This window comes from Centroberyx gerrardi, chromosome 15 (assembly GCF_048128805.1).
Source record: "Centroberyx gerrardi isolate f3 chromosome 15, fCenGer3.hap1.cur.20231027, whole genome shotgun sequence".
Taxonomy (NCBI): Eukaryota; Metazoa; Chordata; class Actinopteri; order Beryciformes; family Berycidae; genus Centroberyx; species Centroberyx gerrardi.
This window is the reverse complement of record NC_136011.1, coordinates 199,557-216,237: the sequence shown is the minus strand read 5'-3', so window position 1 is coordinate 216,237 and position 16,681 is coordinate 199,557. Positions and strand designations below refer to the sequence as shown.

General features: G+C 40.0%; 1 protein-coding gene across 1 annotated transcript; it reads right to left on the bottom strand.

The window, feature by feature from the left end:
* Positions 1-95: 95 nt before the first annotated feature.
* degs1 (delta(4)-desaturase, sphingolipid 1) lies at positions 96-14,751 on the bottom strand. The gene is made up of 3 exons (XM_078288592.1): positions 14,531-14,751; positions 8,723-9,465; positions 96-3,718 (listed from the first exon to the last, which is right to left on the bottom strand). Exons 1-3 carry the CDS (start codon positions 14,610-14,612, stop codon positions 3,572-3,574), a joined length of 972 nt encoding a protein of 323 aa, XP_078144718.1. The 5' UTR covers positions 14,613-14,751; the 3' UTR covers positions 96-3,571.
* Positions 14,752-16,681: the final 1,930 nt, after the last annotated feature.

The following is a 16,681-nucleotide window of genomic DNA, read 5'->3' as shown; positions in this document are numbered from 1 at the left end:
AACATATACTGTACACAGCAGTATTCACCATCAGGCAATGTGATGGCAGGCAAGACCGACATTCTAGCCATGTTGAGTACACCTAGACAAATGTATTGAGTGATACAACTTTATTGGAAGATGGAAGCTGTAATTACTGATTAATTAGTAATTAATCAGATTAGACTATCTGGTGACTGACAGGAGTGGAGTAATAAATTATCATGAATGGCCTTGGCAATAAGATTTTTGATGTAGGTAGTCTAGAGGTTGGGGAAGCAGGCTTATGCCCAGAAGGTCACCAGTTCAAATCTGAGAAAATGTGGGTGGGAAAAGTGAAGGAGCAACTTTCCCCTCCCTCAGCAACTACTGCTGATGTGTCCTTGAGGAAGGAACCCAAGCTGCTCAGTGGCTGACACTGGTTAACTACTGGTGTGTAAGGTAGCTCCGAGTGTGAATATGTGGAACTGTATCACTGTGAAGCAGTGTTGCTGGAAAATAGCTGTGTACTCAGTTGATTTTCCCTGGACAAGTAAAGTTTTTTTTTGTTTTTAATAATCTTCCACGTCTACTCTGATATGGAACTCATTATTGTTTAGGCATGCTGAATACCTATTCAGCCTAATAGGTCAGTCTACCAGTTCTAATAGTGATTAAGAAAACAAATTGCACACCAAACCAGGAGAACAGCCAACAGTTGGCCTTTGTAATCAGACCAGAGTAGAATGATTGAGTTCCTCTCCAAAATGCTCATCTAGGTCACTGAACATAGGTTTGGGGTCCCTGTGTGGAGTCCACTGTCTGCAGTGGGACATGGACATATTGGATAAAGATCCAAGAATCCAAAATGTATGCATTCATAAAAATGTATTTGGAATCCAATCCTTTTTATAAAGTTTTGTTATTGTGGCTCCATCAGACTAATTACATTTTGTCCTACAACAGGCCTGTCATTGATCAAGGCATTCACTCCATTTCTGTTGGCTTTTCATCATAGTACAGGTTCAATAGAGTTGGTTTTCACTTAATCTCAGTAACATGCACTCATTACGGTGCCCCAGTTACAGCATTGTAACTTCATAAATCAGGCTTCCTGTGATTAGTAATTGAAAAAAATCTTACTATGGAGTTAAATATGAAATCCATATAGGTTATATATTTATGAATGATGCACCACTCACTGGTTATATGATCTGTGCTACATGTAGAGTCTACCAAAAATGATCAAAAGATCAGATGTCAGTTGGGCCTACAGTGTAAATACAACCTTAGATCTGTCTCAGCCTAGCATGAGAGGGTTTTGTAGACAAATGTCCAGCATGATTTTAATACTGATGTAAATGAAACCGCTGGACAAACAAACAGCATATCCCCCCTAGATAAAGTGGCAAATGACAGTGGAATTTTTAAGACTCATTACAAGTCATGACCCTGTTATTAGGGAAGCTGCTTTCTACATAGCCTCGCAGTTTGCAAATGTTAAGGACACAATTGGAATTAGAAATTAGAAGAGTCAAAATGTAAGCAAATAATTACCAAATGACAAACTTACAGTGCCATTGGTTTCAAGTTGACCTGTGGTTTCTTTGCTTACACTAGATATTGGCAAGAGTACTTAGTTCCAAAATTGGAACTGTTTTCCATGTTAGCCAGCCCAGCTTTTTAAAGGAATAGTTTGGTATTATTTGTAGAAACCAGAACTTCGCCAACTGCCTGCTCCGCCCCTCCACTAATACCGGGAAGTCCCCTCCTACTCTCGTTTTTTTTTTCAGGATAACATACTGACACCGGTATGATTATAATATGAGCGTCGTGTTTTGCAAAACAACGCTTATCATAGTTTCCAAAGACTGTCGCGTATGCCCTTAGGTTTCTATTGCAGTAGAGTGGGAGGGGGCTTCCCGGTGTTACTGGATGGGCGGAGCAGGCAGCTAGCAAAGTTCTGGTTTCTACTAATAGGGATCATGACCGAAAATATGTCATTTGGGCCCAGGGTTCAAAATACCAAACTATTCCTTTAAATGGAAGGTAGCACTACTATGCTAGAAACAAGTATAAACGCTCAAAATAAAGTACACACTGTAAAGGTACGGTTACATGCATGGGTCATGATCATTCCTACCTGTATCTGACAAAATGTGTGCACTTCTTGCATTACACATTCAAGGCCTTATTTGGTTGACTCATTAAAGCTCAAACCCAAAATGCACTGAGAACAATGTTTGAAGCCCACTATCCCCATTGTTTCACCATATACTTAATCTAATCAGAGTAAGTGAACAACAAAACATTAAAGGTCAGCACTTTTGACAAGATGAAACAGTATTGGTGGATTGACAAGCACAATTTCATGGCATACAATTTCCTAGTTGAAATGAATCAAATCATATAATTTTGATTGAGAATACAAAAATGGAATCAGAACATAGCTCTTAGGTACTGATAAGTGATAGACTTATGTTACATAGAATTTCCAACACAACCTTAAGTTAACTTTGCTTTAAATGGTACAACCACAATTGCTATGGAAGCATGTCGTCAGGTTTTGCAGTGAGGAGTGTTGACAATGAAATAAGGTGGTGGATGTCAATCTAACACATGTAAGGCTGCATTCACACATACCGTTTTTTTCCCCAATTGCCAGCGCCCTTACTAAAAGCAATGGGAAGCGGCCACAAGGCCCACAAAAGGCAGCCTCTCCCGAAAAGCGCTGCAGCTGGTGTTTTTTTCGGCAGAGCAGAGCACTTTCAAAAGCTGAAAAATGTTCAACTTTTCAGAAAAGCGCCAGGTGACGTGAACTGCTTTTTTCTCAGCCGACCAATCGCGATGAAGCAGAGGCTCGCCGTTTCCCATAGCAACAACAAATATGGAGAAAGTCAAAGTGCCGGTGGATAAATTGGTCGTCGTAATAAATTAATTTCCGTTACAACAGCGAATATAAAGGCAGTATGGATTATACTGGACAAGTATTGGAAAAATCTGGTAAGCCTTTGCCTGTTGCACAACACTGTATTGTCTGCTAGAAGTGCTAACCAGCTGGTTAGTGAGCTAGCCAGCTACTCAGCTAACATCAGATGACGTTATCGTGATCCGCTTTTTATTTCTCCTCACAAAAAGCGCTCCAGGCAGCGCTTTTTCCACACAGGAAAACGCTATGTGTGAACACAGCGTAAGGCATGATATGCTTCCATAGCAGTTGAAAAAGTCATAGACCTAAAAGGTTAACTTACATACATTTTACATATTAAGCAACCACAATCTCCCCACAAACTGAGTAAAATGTGACAATGAAGCCAGAATGTGATTTCTGCTACTCTTACAGGAAAAGGTGACCCCTAACCCAGACTAACTTCTCTAGTCCTGTTCGTGAAGGAGAAATAAGTGTGTGCTGCTTTGGGATATCTGAATGCAAGCAGCAATAACGGCTTTTCTGACTTGTGGAGGGAAATCACACTTCCAAACTCATTTATACATGTCATACACACATTAATATGCAAAAGCTGTTATGTTTATAGGACATTAAGCTGGGGCTGGTGTCAGGTTGGATGATGCAGCTTGTTTCAGAAAAGCTTGACATAAGAGTTAAAAAGAATTATTCCTGCTTGATGTCTCCCTTTAGCTTCCTCTTGACGCGGGAGTATGGGCTGAGCGTGTCATCCATAATGAAGTCATAGAGGACCTTCACCCAGGATGTGTACTGAGGCAGATCATCATAGTACTCTGCTGCAATTTTCTTCACCTATGTAACAAACATAAAAAACAAACACTCACCACTTGATGCCGCCGTTAGACTGACATATTCTAAATTTTGAAGAGGCATGGTAAACATGGTAATCATTGACCCCAAATTAATCTGAAGTCGTAAAGAGATTGGCTCAGGGAGCTATAAAAAAACGTAAATTATGAAACATAAGCTTGGCCATTGTTATGGTAAAATTAATTTTACCACAACTGTTGTCCAGATGAGACCCATGATACAACTCGCATCTTCTCATTAAGCTCATGTCCTCCTCACATGAATCTTAACACAAAGGTCAATCTTAACACAAAGGTCAATAGGAGAGAAGGAGAAGGATTTAAAATTCCATGAGAACCACTGAGCCAAAAATGTCAAATGCAGTGAGACATGTATGACAGGCAGTTTATACATACATATACATACATAATACATACATATATTGTGCAGGGGAGAGCAGACGGTGATATCCCCACTGTACCTGATCCAGAGGCCATATGAAGGGTTGCCAGACATTTTGTCAGTGCAGGTATGGTATGACTCCTCTTGGTTCAAGGTTCCACTTAACATTTTATTTCATCAAACTGTGCAAATATGATTTGGCAATCTATAATCTCACCCTCTCACATTTGAGTGTATTTCTCAAATCGATCACTCTCTTATTTGTTGTCCATTCTACCTAATGTGCCTTCAAATAACAGCAGCCATCGCTTTCTGATAAGTTAGGATGTGCTTCCTCTGGGCATTAAATACAGTGCGTTTTGGTTCAGTAAACTGATGGGAGTTATCCATTTCAATAATCACCATTTTGCACCCTACTATTCCCACTCCTCAAAATACATATCAATTGACCAGGATGCCATTTTAAGAGCGAAGCCTGCTTTCTGTAAACCTTGCCAAACTAAGTTCTAACTAGAATTGAGCAATCCTCTCGAGATGGATTCTAACAATAAAAGAACCAACAATATCAGTCCTGCAACTCCATCTCCGTCTCTAGTTAAGTATGAGAAAAAAAAAAAAGGGGTAGGTAGGTACACAATTTCCTAATAACTTCCTAGAAAGGAACTGTTAATTCTTAGTAGGTTTCCTGGAAAGAACCATGAAATGATGTAGTAGTTATATAGAAAATGTCAGCAGTCTGGTGGATTCGATAAGATACTGTAAATTTCTAAAATAATTTACTGGAAAGAACTGCAAAACTATAAACTATTTATGGGAAAAAATAATAGGCAGAGGTCAATTATCAGAAGTCATTATTCATATAATTATATAATATAGTTATTTGTTGAATTTTTTATTAATTTTAGTTAATTTCTTATTTTCTATATAACTACTACATCATTTCATGGTTCTGTCTTGGAAACAACAGAAGAAATTGGAGGTACTTACCAACTACCATTGAACTCGTTCTCTATTTTCCCTATAAAGCATTACCAAAAAATGAAGTTCACTGTTGATGACAGCGTGGCCCAAGACACTTCCCTATCCACAGACTCTACAAGCCTAACTCAGCCGGCCCCTTCTATGTTGTCTACAGTCCTTGCTTCGTCTGGTAACCTAATTGGATTCTTTGCTGTGATTATGGAGATATGGGTAGGGCTGTCGCGGTTAAGGAATTTCCCCTGCGGTGATTTAGGGTGGCTCAACAGCGCGGTATGCGGTGTATGCGATAAGAAGTCGCCAGATGATGTCACATGCTAATTTGCATATCATTATATAACCTACAGTCTCCGCTCGCAGCGGAGGGAGGGGGGCTACGCAATTTATTGGCAAATGCTTTGGGATTCAACACTTTAACATTGTTCCCCATGGTCAGAAAAAGTCGCCAGATTTGTCGCTAGTCGCTTTTCAAAAATAAAGTCGCCAGGGGGTTCTGAAAAGTTGCTAAATCTAGTGACAAAGTCGCCAAGTTGGACTGCGGTTACATGAGACATTTTTTTTCATTCTGAATGAAATCATTCCAAAGGAAGATTGCTACGCAAGTGTTTACATGAGCGCTAAATATAACGATCGCATTGAGATGTGCGTTTACATGCTCCACAGTATGTAATCAGAATAAAAGTTTCTGACATGCGCAAAACACCGAATCCAGCACTCTAACATGGGCTTACATTTTTAAAAGATGGACCTGCGTCGGTTATTTCTTTACTGCTGTTCTTTCTGATGAAGCAACAGTTTTATCAAAACATACGACTCGTGTCAGAAAAATACTTTTCGTTTTGCCCCCGCAATGATTGGGTCCATTTGTAATTTTCACCACTGTAAACCGAAACTGGCCCGGAGAGGCGGAGTCAGGACTTGATATGAAAACATCAAGCCTGAGCGCCCTGGGGTTAACAACAAGCACATCCATTCGAATCCTCCCAGAAAAAAAGGGTAACATAATTGACGTGACTTACGTTAAATGCGCGAGCAGAAAGAGGCGAGTAAAGAAAGCGATCAGAATGAGTGTTTACATGACGAAATTTTATCCATCGACCGGATTATGAAAGGGTTATACCACCCCTCTCAAACGGAATGAAATTTCATTCGGATCGGCCAGTTTATTCTGATTGAGGCGTTTATATGAGGCATTTTTATTCTGATTGGGCTACTATTCTGATTAAAAGGCTCCATGTAAACGCTGTTGGCGGGAAACAATACACTTATTGTTTTCATTATGAATTTATTTAACATTCAATACACACGCATTGAAGTGTAAAACAAGAAGTGCCTAGCCTCATGAAAAAAAGAAAAAACGTGAACATAGCGCGGTTGTGGCGGTTGCTTGCCATCCACCGCGGTTGGCTTGTCTATTGCGCGGTATTGCAATATTGCGGTTATTGCGACAGCCCTAGATATGGGATTCTTTGAAATCAATCCGCAGTGTTGTTAGTCACACTAATGCAACAGTTGAGGCTATGCAAATTGACTCACAGTTTGTGAAAACTAACATAACCTGGATGGTTAGCTTACTGACTTGAATCAGCTGATCACAACACTGTCAAAACATACGGACACAATCCAGTCTGATTTACACAAAATGTGTGATAACATTGCCACTAGACAGACTGCATCTGATCAGAAGTCACCGATGCTATTGCTTTTTTACAGCGCCAAATTCCTATCTGGCTCTCTGCGCTTTCAACCAGGGGAGTGATTGAAATTGAACAAGCATAGAAAAACTACACTTCTTCCCTCCCAAGTGTGAAAACGGCCCAAGAAGACTGCATCCATTATAACCTTCCTATTAGAAAAACAGTTCCCACCTTGAGGAAGAGGAAAGCCATTGTACCAGTAATGCAAAATCTAAGGAAGAGGGGCATCCAGTTCTTCATTCTGTATCCAGCCAAACTAAAAGTCATAAGAGGAAGATTTAAAGTAAGTTTATTCTCAACTCATCAATATCATGAATGAAAGTGAATCTATAAGGTACTTTTTTGGCCCGGCCTAGACAACACTGACTTAAAATACGGTGTCAGTGTCCAGCGGATGTTCTCTTCATTTTTCCCACAGCGCAGCCGAGGGCATCAAGAGGCAAATTCAGGTCAGGCAGTTAGTCAGTCAGTCAGCCAGTCAGGTAACGCTTAGTGAGATGATGCGCTTCGTCAGATGGCCTTTCGAGGGCATTTGTGTTTCCCATACAGAAACAAATAAAAAGTTGGTCACGATATATAAATCTAAATCGATCTCTAATGCACCTGATGTGCACATCACATCATGTCTGTAATTTGGAGATGTACAGACAACAGACCAGCAGCATTGAACTCAACCCACAGAATCTCCCGGTGTGAAAACAAAAGTGAAACTTAACATTCCACAGTTAGTAATGGGGATTTGCAGACAGTAACTCATCTTTGCTGCCCTACAAACTTTAACGGTAGGTGACGTTATCTTGTGGTATTTCAGTAACATTAGTGGAATTAGGTAATTTAACTGTGTCGCAGTGCTTCAGTGCATAAAATTGAACACATGCGCCGTGGGTCTGTACAGGATATGTGCTTGTTTTCTTTTGCCAGCCTTTCCTCAGAGGCCCAATTAAATGCTACATACACACTGCCAGAATTTGGTTGGGACAAATCGAATTTATGAATGAGAGTGAATGCACATATGTATGGTATGTATGATACATACATACCATACATTAAATAATGTCTGTAACCATACTAACGTTTACTTCAGACCTGTAGAACTTTTTTTGAGTTCCAAAAAGGGTAAAAAATGACCTGAAAATTACTCCAAACAGCCTGTGCAGCAAGTGTTTCTAAAATAGTCACCAAAAAACTACTTGTTTTTTGTACTTGAATATGTGATGAGTTGTATTTACGACTTCCAAACTCTTAGGAGCTTATGTGGAGCACATGAAGACAGCAAGACTTTTCCACCAGATCATTGTAGGGCAACCAGAGCTTTGTGAGTGGAGCAAATCTAGGAGATAATGAGATATAGGCCTATATTGGACTTTTGGACCCACAGTACAATTGTTTGGCTTCAGAACATTTGGATTATGATGTACGAGCTGTTTGGAGTAATTTTACGATCATTTTTGGAACTCTAAAGAACCAGGAACTGGCTACTTCTATTGTTTTGGAGAAGGCTGACTCGAAGCTGTGCCAGTTAATTTTACTAGTGTTTCAACTGACATGAGGGTGAGTAGATAATGACAAATTGTCAACTATTCCTTTAAGTCCTACTGAGATGTATTTTGGGGACCTGATTATAAGAACAGAAAATATTTTCAAAATCCTTTACTACAACCTAACCTACAAGCCTTCGTTGTCCGATTGTGAACCGGCCCTGTTGAACAAATGGGCAATTTGCTGACAACATACCTCCACATTCAATTCTAGATTTTTCTTCTCACTTTTGAGAGGATATAAATTAATTTTGCAGAACAACAAAATATGCAAAATTAAAGAAGTTTGCAATTTCAGAGAATAATTGCATATGAACACAATATACAGTATCTGTGAAACACCATTATCAGACAATAATATGATCGCATATATAGAGCAGCTGGATACTAACCAAAGGTAGCCTGCGTCCTGGGATGCTAGGGAAGTCATGGTGCTCGTTGTGGTAGCCCACATTGAAGGTGAGCAGGTTGAGGGAACCATAGTAGGAGTAGGTCTCATGGCCCTTGAGGAACATGTAGTGCTCAGCAATGAAGTGGCCAGAAATGGGGTGTAGGCCCATCCCCAGCATGGAGCCAGCCAGCATGTAGACCACAGGCTTTGCCCCCCACAGCCAGTACAGGATCACGTCAAAGGAGAGCTGGATGGCTACATTGGCCATCTCCAGCTGAGTGATAGGCTTGGGGTTGATGCAGAGGGGCCGGATGGCATAAAACAGTGGCTGCAGGATGATCCAGATGAACTTGCGGAAGCGTGTGCAGAAGAACCACCCTTCGAACTGGGTGGGGATGTCTACATCCACACCGTCCCCACCCAGGTAGCGGTGATGGTCCAGGTGATAGCGCTTGAAGGAGGCTGAGTAGGGCAGACCAATGGGCAGGTTGGCGAACATGGCAAAGTAGCGGTTCCACATGGCTTTGGTGTTGCCGAAGGCTGTGTTGTGGGAGATCTCATGAATGGCAAGGGTCATTGAGTGGTTGATACAGCTCCCAAAGGCGTAAGTCCAGAACAAAACCCATTTCCAGTCCAAATCTTTGACTAGGTAGAATGCTAAGAACTGGATAGCCACCATCATGCACACAATCCATTTCAGCCTCGGATCAGGACCCATCAGTGACTTGATCTCTGGGTATTTGGCTGTAGGGTCAAAATCACAATACTCAAGTTAAATTAGGTGTACACTAATGTATTGAAAATGAAACAATGGTAACAACATACTTTAACTAAGGAAATTTACAGCTAAGAAATTCAAGGGTGATTGGATGAATACATCAGGGATCGGCGATAGGCTGAATCCATCACAGATTTTTTTCCTGATGTAAATTACCTTGAATTATGGTCATTTAAAATACTACAGCCTACTGCAAGACATTCAGGGTTTCCCACAGTGCTTGACACGCATAGCTGCCTTAAGAACAGAACACCCTGTCTTGACTAGGGGTGTAACAGTTCAGAAAACTCTGCACGGGGGGGTATATTATCTTGAAAAAATGTTAAAAAACCGAGCTTTCTGTCAATAGTTATGTTCTAATTGGATAGGAATTATTTTTTCTCAAAGAGGCACTACCTTTTAAACCGGTGTAAGCATCCACGAGAGCCAGAAGAATAAAATAATAACTGCTGACAGAAAGTTTTTTTTTTTTTTTTCTCAAGATAACATCCTGAGACCGGTATGAGTATACTGTGAGCGTCGTGTTTTGCCCCTAGGTTTCTATTGCAGTAGAAGGGGGCCACCCGGTATTACCGGACGGGTGGAGCAGGCGGCTAGCGAAGTTATGGTTTCTACTAATAGGGATCATGACGGAAAACATGTTATTTGGGCCCAGTGTTCAAAATACCGAACTATTCCTTTAAGAGTGTACAATTCAGGCAATATGTTATATCCGACCTATTAAACATTAGTTTACAGAGGTCTGTTAAATGTTGAATGACTAAAATAGGCATAACTTGATAGTTACCTCACACATTAACTCTGCTATTTTTCTGCCACGCCAACTCTTGCACTCTTTGACTGTGGTGACAAAGTCAAGTCAGCTGTGCTGAGGCACCTCCTAAGCCTGTTTTTTAACCAGGGAAAACCCTGGAATTTAAATAATGCTTTGATTTTTAAGTTACCATGGCAGATGTTTTCATAGCATTGAGTCAGGTTCCCGGTGTGGGGGTAATAACACCGGTGTCGACTCCAAGACCACATGCCTCCAACACCACCCACCGCAACAACCCTAATAACAACCAAGAACTTTCTGAAAACCTCAGTGGTAGATTAATCAACAAGTGAAAAACATACAGCCTAGCCTGGCAGCAGGTGTGAGCTGCTGTTAACTCTTGTTTCATCTGCAGAGCAGTAGTGAAAATTAAAAAAAAAAAAACTGAGCTTAAGACAGTTGCCAAAGAGAATTATAATCAACAAGAGGAACATTGCTGCAACAGGCAGAGGGCTGAGTGAGGCCAGCCTGTCTGATGTGGACCAGCCACTTTGGACCAACCACTTGCCTCCTATCATGATAAATTATCATTTGAATACATTTATCTAAGCCTAGCTACTAGGCTAGATGAACATTGGAATTGCATAAATTACAACAGGTTTTCACTATTACTTTAACCCTAATGTAATAGGCCTAGTAATTCCAGCAATATGGACTTACAGTCATGCAGTTTTCCAGCATGTCAGTGGAGCACCGCTGAGCCTCTTCACATTAGGGATAATTCTAATCCTAATTCCTTGTCCAAAAATTCACAGACACTTTACAAACATTAAACAGAATATGACGCATATGAAACTAGGGTTCCTGGAGAAGTGGAGTCATTGTTCAACTTATATTATCTGTGTGCCAAATAGGACAAAGAATTTCCATTCCATGCTACCACTGTTGCTTGCAGTAATGAACAGGTTACCACAGCATGACAAAAAAAATGCACCCGATTGCCCCACAAGGCATTGTGTGCCCTGGAGTCTTTGTTATTATCACAACATAAGAGAAGATTAAATGGCTGTATTTTGTTCAAATCTCAACATATGTTTAAAATGATGTCTCTGACCAAGCTGTAGAATTTCAAGTGGATTGATTACTTTGTCATGATTTGACAGTCAGTTGAACTTTTGTGCAATTTTAAAAAGACTAAGAGTAACAGCCCCCCGATTGAATTTTGTGTAAGCGTCCCTGCCAGGAATCGAACACGGGTCTCCCGATTGAGAGTTTGCAATCTAACTCCCTGCGGCACACCTTCACCCACGTGATAAAGAGTGGTGAACAGAGCGACCAAACCCACAATGCAATGCATAGAGTTCCTGCTCTCGCGGGGCTAAAAATGTATTAAGTTAATAACTTGGCCATTTTTGGATTTTTGATCCATTAGCTTTTCGCAAACTAGCCTAAGTAAAGGCAGACCCAATTAATATGCCTGCCAAACTCCTTGTCATTCTGGCATGCGGTTCATGAGAAGAAGATTTTTAAAAGGTTTTTCAAAAAATCCAAAATGGCAGCCAAAATTATAGAGAGACAATAGTGGACCCCAAATAAATTAACCCCTTATAAATGCATATATAGTGGAGTTTACAATTTTTGTATTGTTTTACAGTTAAGCAGCAAGAAATCCTAAGTTTCTTGCACTATGCAACATTTTAAATTATCAATGTAAATTATATGGGCACAAAAACAATGTAAAAACCCAAATGAATACCAAGGAAAATACAATGAAAAATCTACCAAGGAAACGATTAGGGCTGCAACTAACGATTATTTTCATTGTCGATTAATCTGTTGATTATTTTCTCGATTAATCGATTAGTTGTTTGGTCTATAAAATGTCCGGAAATGGTGATCAGTGTTTCCCAAAGCCCAAGATGACGTCCTCAAATGTCTTGTTTTGTCCACAACCCAAAGATATTCAGTTTACTGTCATAGAGGAGTAAAGAAACCAGAAAATATTCACATTTAAGGAGCTGGAATCAGAGAATTTTGACTTATTTTTCTTAAAAAATTACTCAAACCGATTAATCGATTATCAAAATAGTTGGCGATTAATTTAATAGTTGACAACTAATCGATTAATCGATTAATCGTTGCAGCTCTAGAAACGATGAAAAACACAAGTAAGATATATTGCTTTTACATGGTGAAAAATACAAACAAAAAAGGCCTATGCAGTGCTTTTGCCTCAAGAAATACTGTGCAACAAAAGAGAGACTGGAGTTGGCATTGCAGGTAAACTGCATAAAAAACAAGTCCCAGCAAAGACCTGTGTGTAGACCAGCAAAGACCTGTGTGTGGACCACATTGTTCTGTTTCTCTCATTACAAGGGTGAGCTGGCAATAGTGGGAGAGGCCTGAAGCATGTGATCGCACACAATTGGGGCTCTGTAGCAAACTCAGAAATGGCTTACAAGCTAAAGATTTATTTAAGTAACAAATCTGTAGAGCCTAATAAATCCAATACGACTGGAAATCGGAGACTATGATCCAGGGATTCTGACACTTTTTCAACCTGATTTGGTCTCATTCTGGGAAGAGTTTGATTAAAATACATATTAGCTACTGTCATGTAACATTTCTCACACTTGGCCCTACCAGTAATTGAAGAAATACTGATACTGTAAATACTCCATCTAAAGTTAGAAGCAGTCTACTGGTCTTTACATACAATGCCTGCTATCTGTTAGGAAACAAAGACATGGCAACCTTACTATGTAAAGTGTAGCAGTGCCTTTGTGTCTCCTGATACTGCTGTACTAGGGAGTATAACCCACTGAGATTAATAATTCAACCCAGAAGACGGCTCTGTTGTCAGTGAGTATCTTTATCTATGGCTATGGTCTCAACACAATGGTAGGACTTTCCGATGACCAATTAACTTAAGTGTCTGTTATGTTAACAGTGAAAAAAGACATTAGGGGAACAAGGGCTGTACAGAAAACCAACTCAACCTCAATCATCCAAGACAAAACCCTGCACACAGAAGGCCATGGAAGACTAATACTATTTTGTATTTAATCTGCGAGCTCTATGATTGATGTACTATTTGGCCGAATTAAATTCTAGTGTCGGGTAAGGACACTTCTTTGCCCACAGGAAATGATGAAACTTAAGAGTGAAATGCAAAAGTGTCTCCTAAACAGCAGTGCGTAAGCACTCTATCCAGAGAAAGCTGGACTCACCAACATTAGATCTTTAGCCTCTCTCATCCCTTTGGTATAAAATAATCACAGGCCTGCTTGGTTGGTAAACTTGAGAGTGCTGTGTGTAGTTCACTGACGTTGAGTCACATGATTTGTTGGTTTTGAAGTTCAATTTTTTAAAACAGTTACTTTCAAACAGTTGGAGGCGCCAACGTGTGAAGTTACCTAGTGCAGTTTTAAACTGCAGATCTATAGTCTATAGATCTATATGCTAGCATTTTGGAGGCTCTCATATCTCAGTAGATTTGTTTCCTCTTGTAGAGGTAGGCTTTACCCTCCTCTGCTCTGTCATGGGACCACTAGGAGCAAATAATACTACTCTTCATTCAATTCACAAATCTTCAGCTAACATTAGTTTGTAAATATAACTATTTACACAACTTTGGTATAAAGATTGGTTGCGGGGGTTAAAGGTTTCTTGGATTTTTACCTGCCAGTCAAAATTAAAGTTATTCACTAGACAGAGCTGATATGTAAATGCCTCTCAAAACATGACAAACATCTACATGTTTAGCGTACTGCATCAATGTCAGAGACTTGCAATACATTATGGTGTTTACCTATGAAAGTAGAACAGGAATGTTTGCTAGTAGCTACTGCAGCTTTGCTGAGAAGCCCACAGTATGTCATGTAAAGTCATTCCAGGGAGTGGCACAACGATTTACTGGCTGCAAAGTAACTTTGCTAACATTGTATATTAAGCTAGCTATGTAGCCCGTAAATTTAAACAACTAAATACATCTCTGTAAGCAACTATGGTTGTAACGTTAATTGTCAGTAGGTACCGTTAGGCAGGCAGGAGTTCTAATTATTTGCTAAAGTTATGCTAGCACTGAAAGGCAAATACAGGGCCGGATATGGAACCGTTAACTAACGTTAGCGAGCCAAGTCAGCTAACGCTAGCTTGATGGAGACAAGTAGAAATGCATCAACAAACGTTTATGTCCATAGACTAGCCAGCTAAAATAACAGCATATCATAATAACCACTTAACCCCAACACTTGCTAACGGGTAAACTAGCTCACCCAGGATTCGTTTCCTCCTGTCGGCATGCGGCTGATCCGTATAAACCCATTCATAGTCCTCACGGCCGACCCGGTTCCCCATCTCTCTTAATTTGGTTACAGACACGAGTGTCTTAATTTTATGTTTTTACAGAGGCGTTTTAAAAAGAGCTTCTCTTCTGCTTCTATCAGACTGGGAACTTCCTCGACCTTTCCTCTCTTCACTGTTAGGCCCGAGTCCAACAAGCTGCCCCCAGGGTTGCCAGATCTACTGAGAGAAACAAGCAACCCAGACTGTCAAACGAAACCCAAAACAAGCGACTTGACTCTGCACATGAAACTCCAAAATAGGCAACCACGTATCCACGTTTATCACACACGAACACGGTTATGTGATGAAACAATCACTTACTGGATTACACTAAACATAGTGATAGTAATGTATAGGTCAGTGAAAATGTAATACATTTGATTTATTTAATGTTCGGTAATGTGGTCTTCACTCATGACTACTTGTATGCTTGTATGTCAACTATTCTCCCTTCTCCCACTAAAAAGTAGCTAATGTAAAATGTACTCAGTAAAAGTTACTGAGTTTCTTTTGAGAAAACAGAACACTGATGTGATATTTTCCATGCAATTGTAGAAGGCAGAGTTCAAACTAGATTATTAAAAAAAAAAAAAAAAAAACCTTATAAAATAAAGACAGATTAGCTATTCTTCTCTTCTCGGTTGAGTGACCGTTTACTGTAGCTCCACATGATGCAATGCTTATGGAGAGCCTACAGAAGTTGTACACACCATGCAATTTGGAATATAGCAAAGTACTTAAACCAAAACATAATCCGGCGGCATTTCCCCAATTTCCCTGTTGTCTCCCCCTCTGGCGGAAAAACATAGTTGAAATGATGTTCGGACTACAACCAAATAACCATCAGTGATATTGGTCGACTCTGCAGCCCGGGATAGGGGGCGGCGGCTCTAGAAGATCTTCAAAAGGGGTCTTCAAAAAGGGGCCGGATAATATAAAACCTCCTTGGGCCGGGGGCCGGGGCCAGAACCTTCAAGGCTTTTCTCGATGCTACTCACTTCAGTACAGTGGGTGGCGATATGCACCTTTCACTTTGTTTTGCAAGTCGCCATTAAATCAGAGGAAAAATATGTTTTCTCCTGTTTCTCTCTTGTTTGAGTTTGAGAAACAGGAAGACTTTGAACTGTTTTGCCAAGCAGCAATGGACACATGTAGGCTAAGTGGGCAGGGAATGCTACTTTTTCAGAAAAAAATTGAAGCTTGGCAACAATAAAACATGTTGAAAAGAATCCCTTCAGGTCTTTTGATTGTAAGGTTTTGCAAAGCCCCTCAAACTGCTGTTAACATTAAATACTGTATTTAATAAAAATTATATATTAAAAAAAAACTTTTCATTAGCCACCCACCAACCAATACCCAGCAAACATTTAGACGTTGAATGACTGTTGTTTGAACGTCCAATCAAGACGTCCTGTTATGGTTCAAAAATAGTTCCAAAATTAAAGTTGTGCCGACGTCCGGACGTTACCTGGCCATCAGCTGGACGTCCTTCCTGGGCGTCCCAGCAACGTCGAAATATGTCGTTACCACGAACGGGCCTATTCAGCTATTCTGCTAAGGTTTATGTACACAGTGTGCATTCAGCTTTATACATCCTATATGTCCAGATTAACAATTTATGCTACATGTTCTGAAATGGTCTAACCAACGTCCAGTCTGACCCAGACGTCTGTTATATGTTTTAACAACAATGTAATTTACATGATAATCCTGATATACTCATAACCACTTTTGGCCAGGGACTGATGTTTGCTGGGTTATTTATATACACACATACTAAATAATCATGCAACAACTCTGTCATCGCCATTAATGCATAAACTTAATTGTTAAGACGTCCCACCCCGACGCTAAGATCCACTTTAAAATCAGTCCCAAAATGATCCAATTAATGTCCTAGTCAGAACTGGACATCTATATAACGTCTTAACAATGTATCCTCTGGACCTGGGACTACTGGAATCATGACTTTTTTCTTATAATAAAAAATCCTGACTTTTGGACAATATTTTATTTTTAATACAAACTTGCCAACAACAGCAACAACTATGAACACAGTACCAAAATATAAATAAAATAAA

Excerpts from the sequence above, each read along its gene's own strand:
- degs1 (XM_078288592.1), bottom strand. The coding sequence starts at position 14,612 with ATGGGGAACCGGGTCGGCCGTGAGGACTATGAATGGGTTTATACGGAT. Across the intron at positions 9,466-14,530 it reads CAGGAGGAAACGAATCCTGG|CCAAATACCCAGAGATCAAG; the intron begins GTGAGCTAGTTT and ends TTGACCCTACAG. Across the intron at positions 3,719-8,722 it reads CAGGACGCAGGCTACCTTTG|GTGAAGAAAATTGCAGCAGA; the intron begins GTTAGTATCCAG and ends TTTGTTACATAG.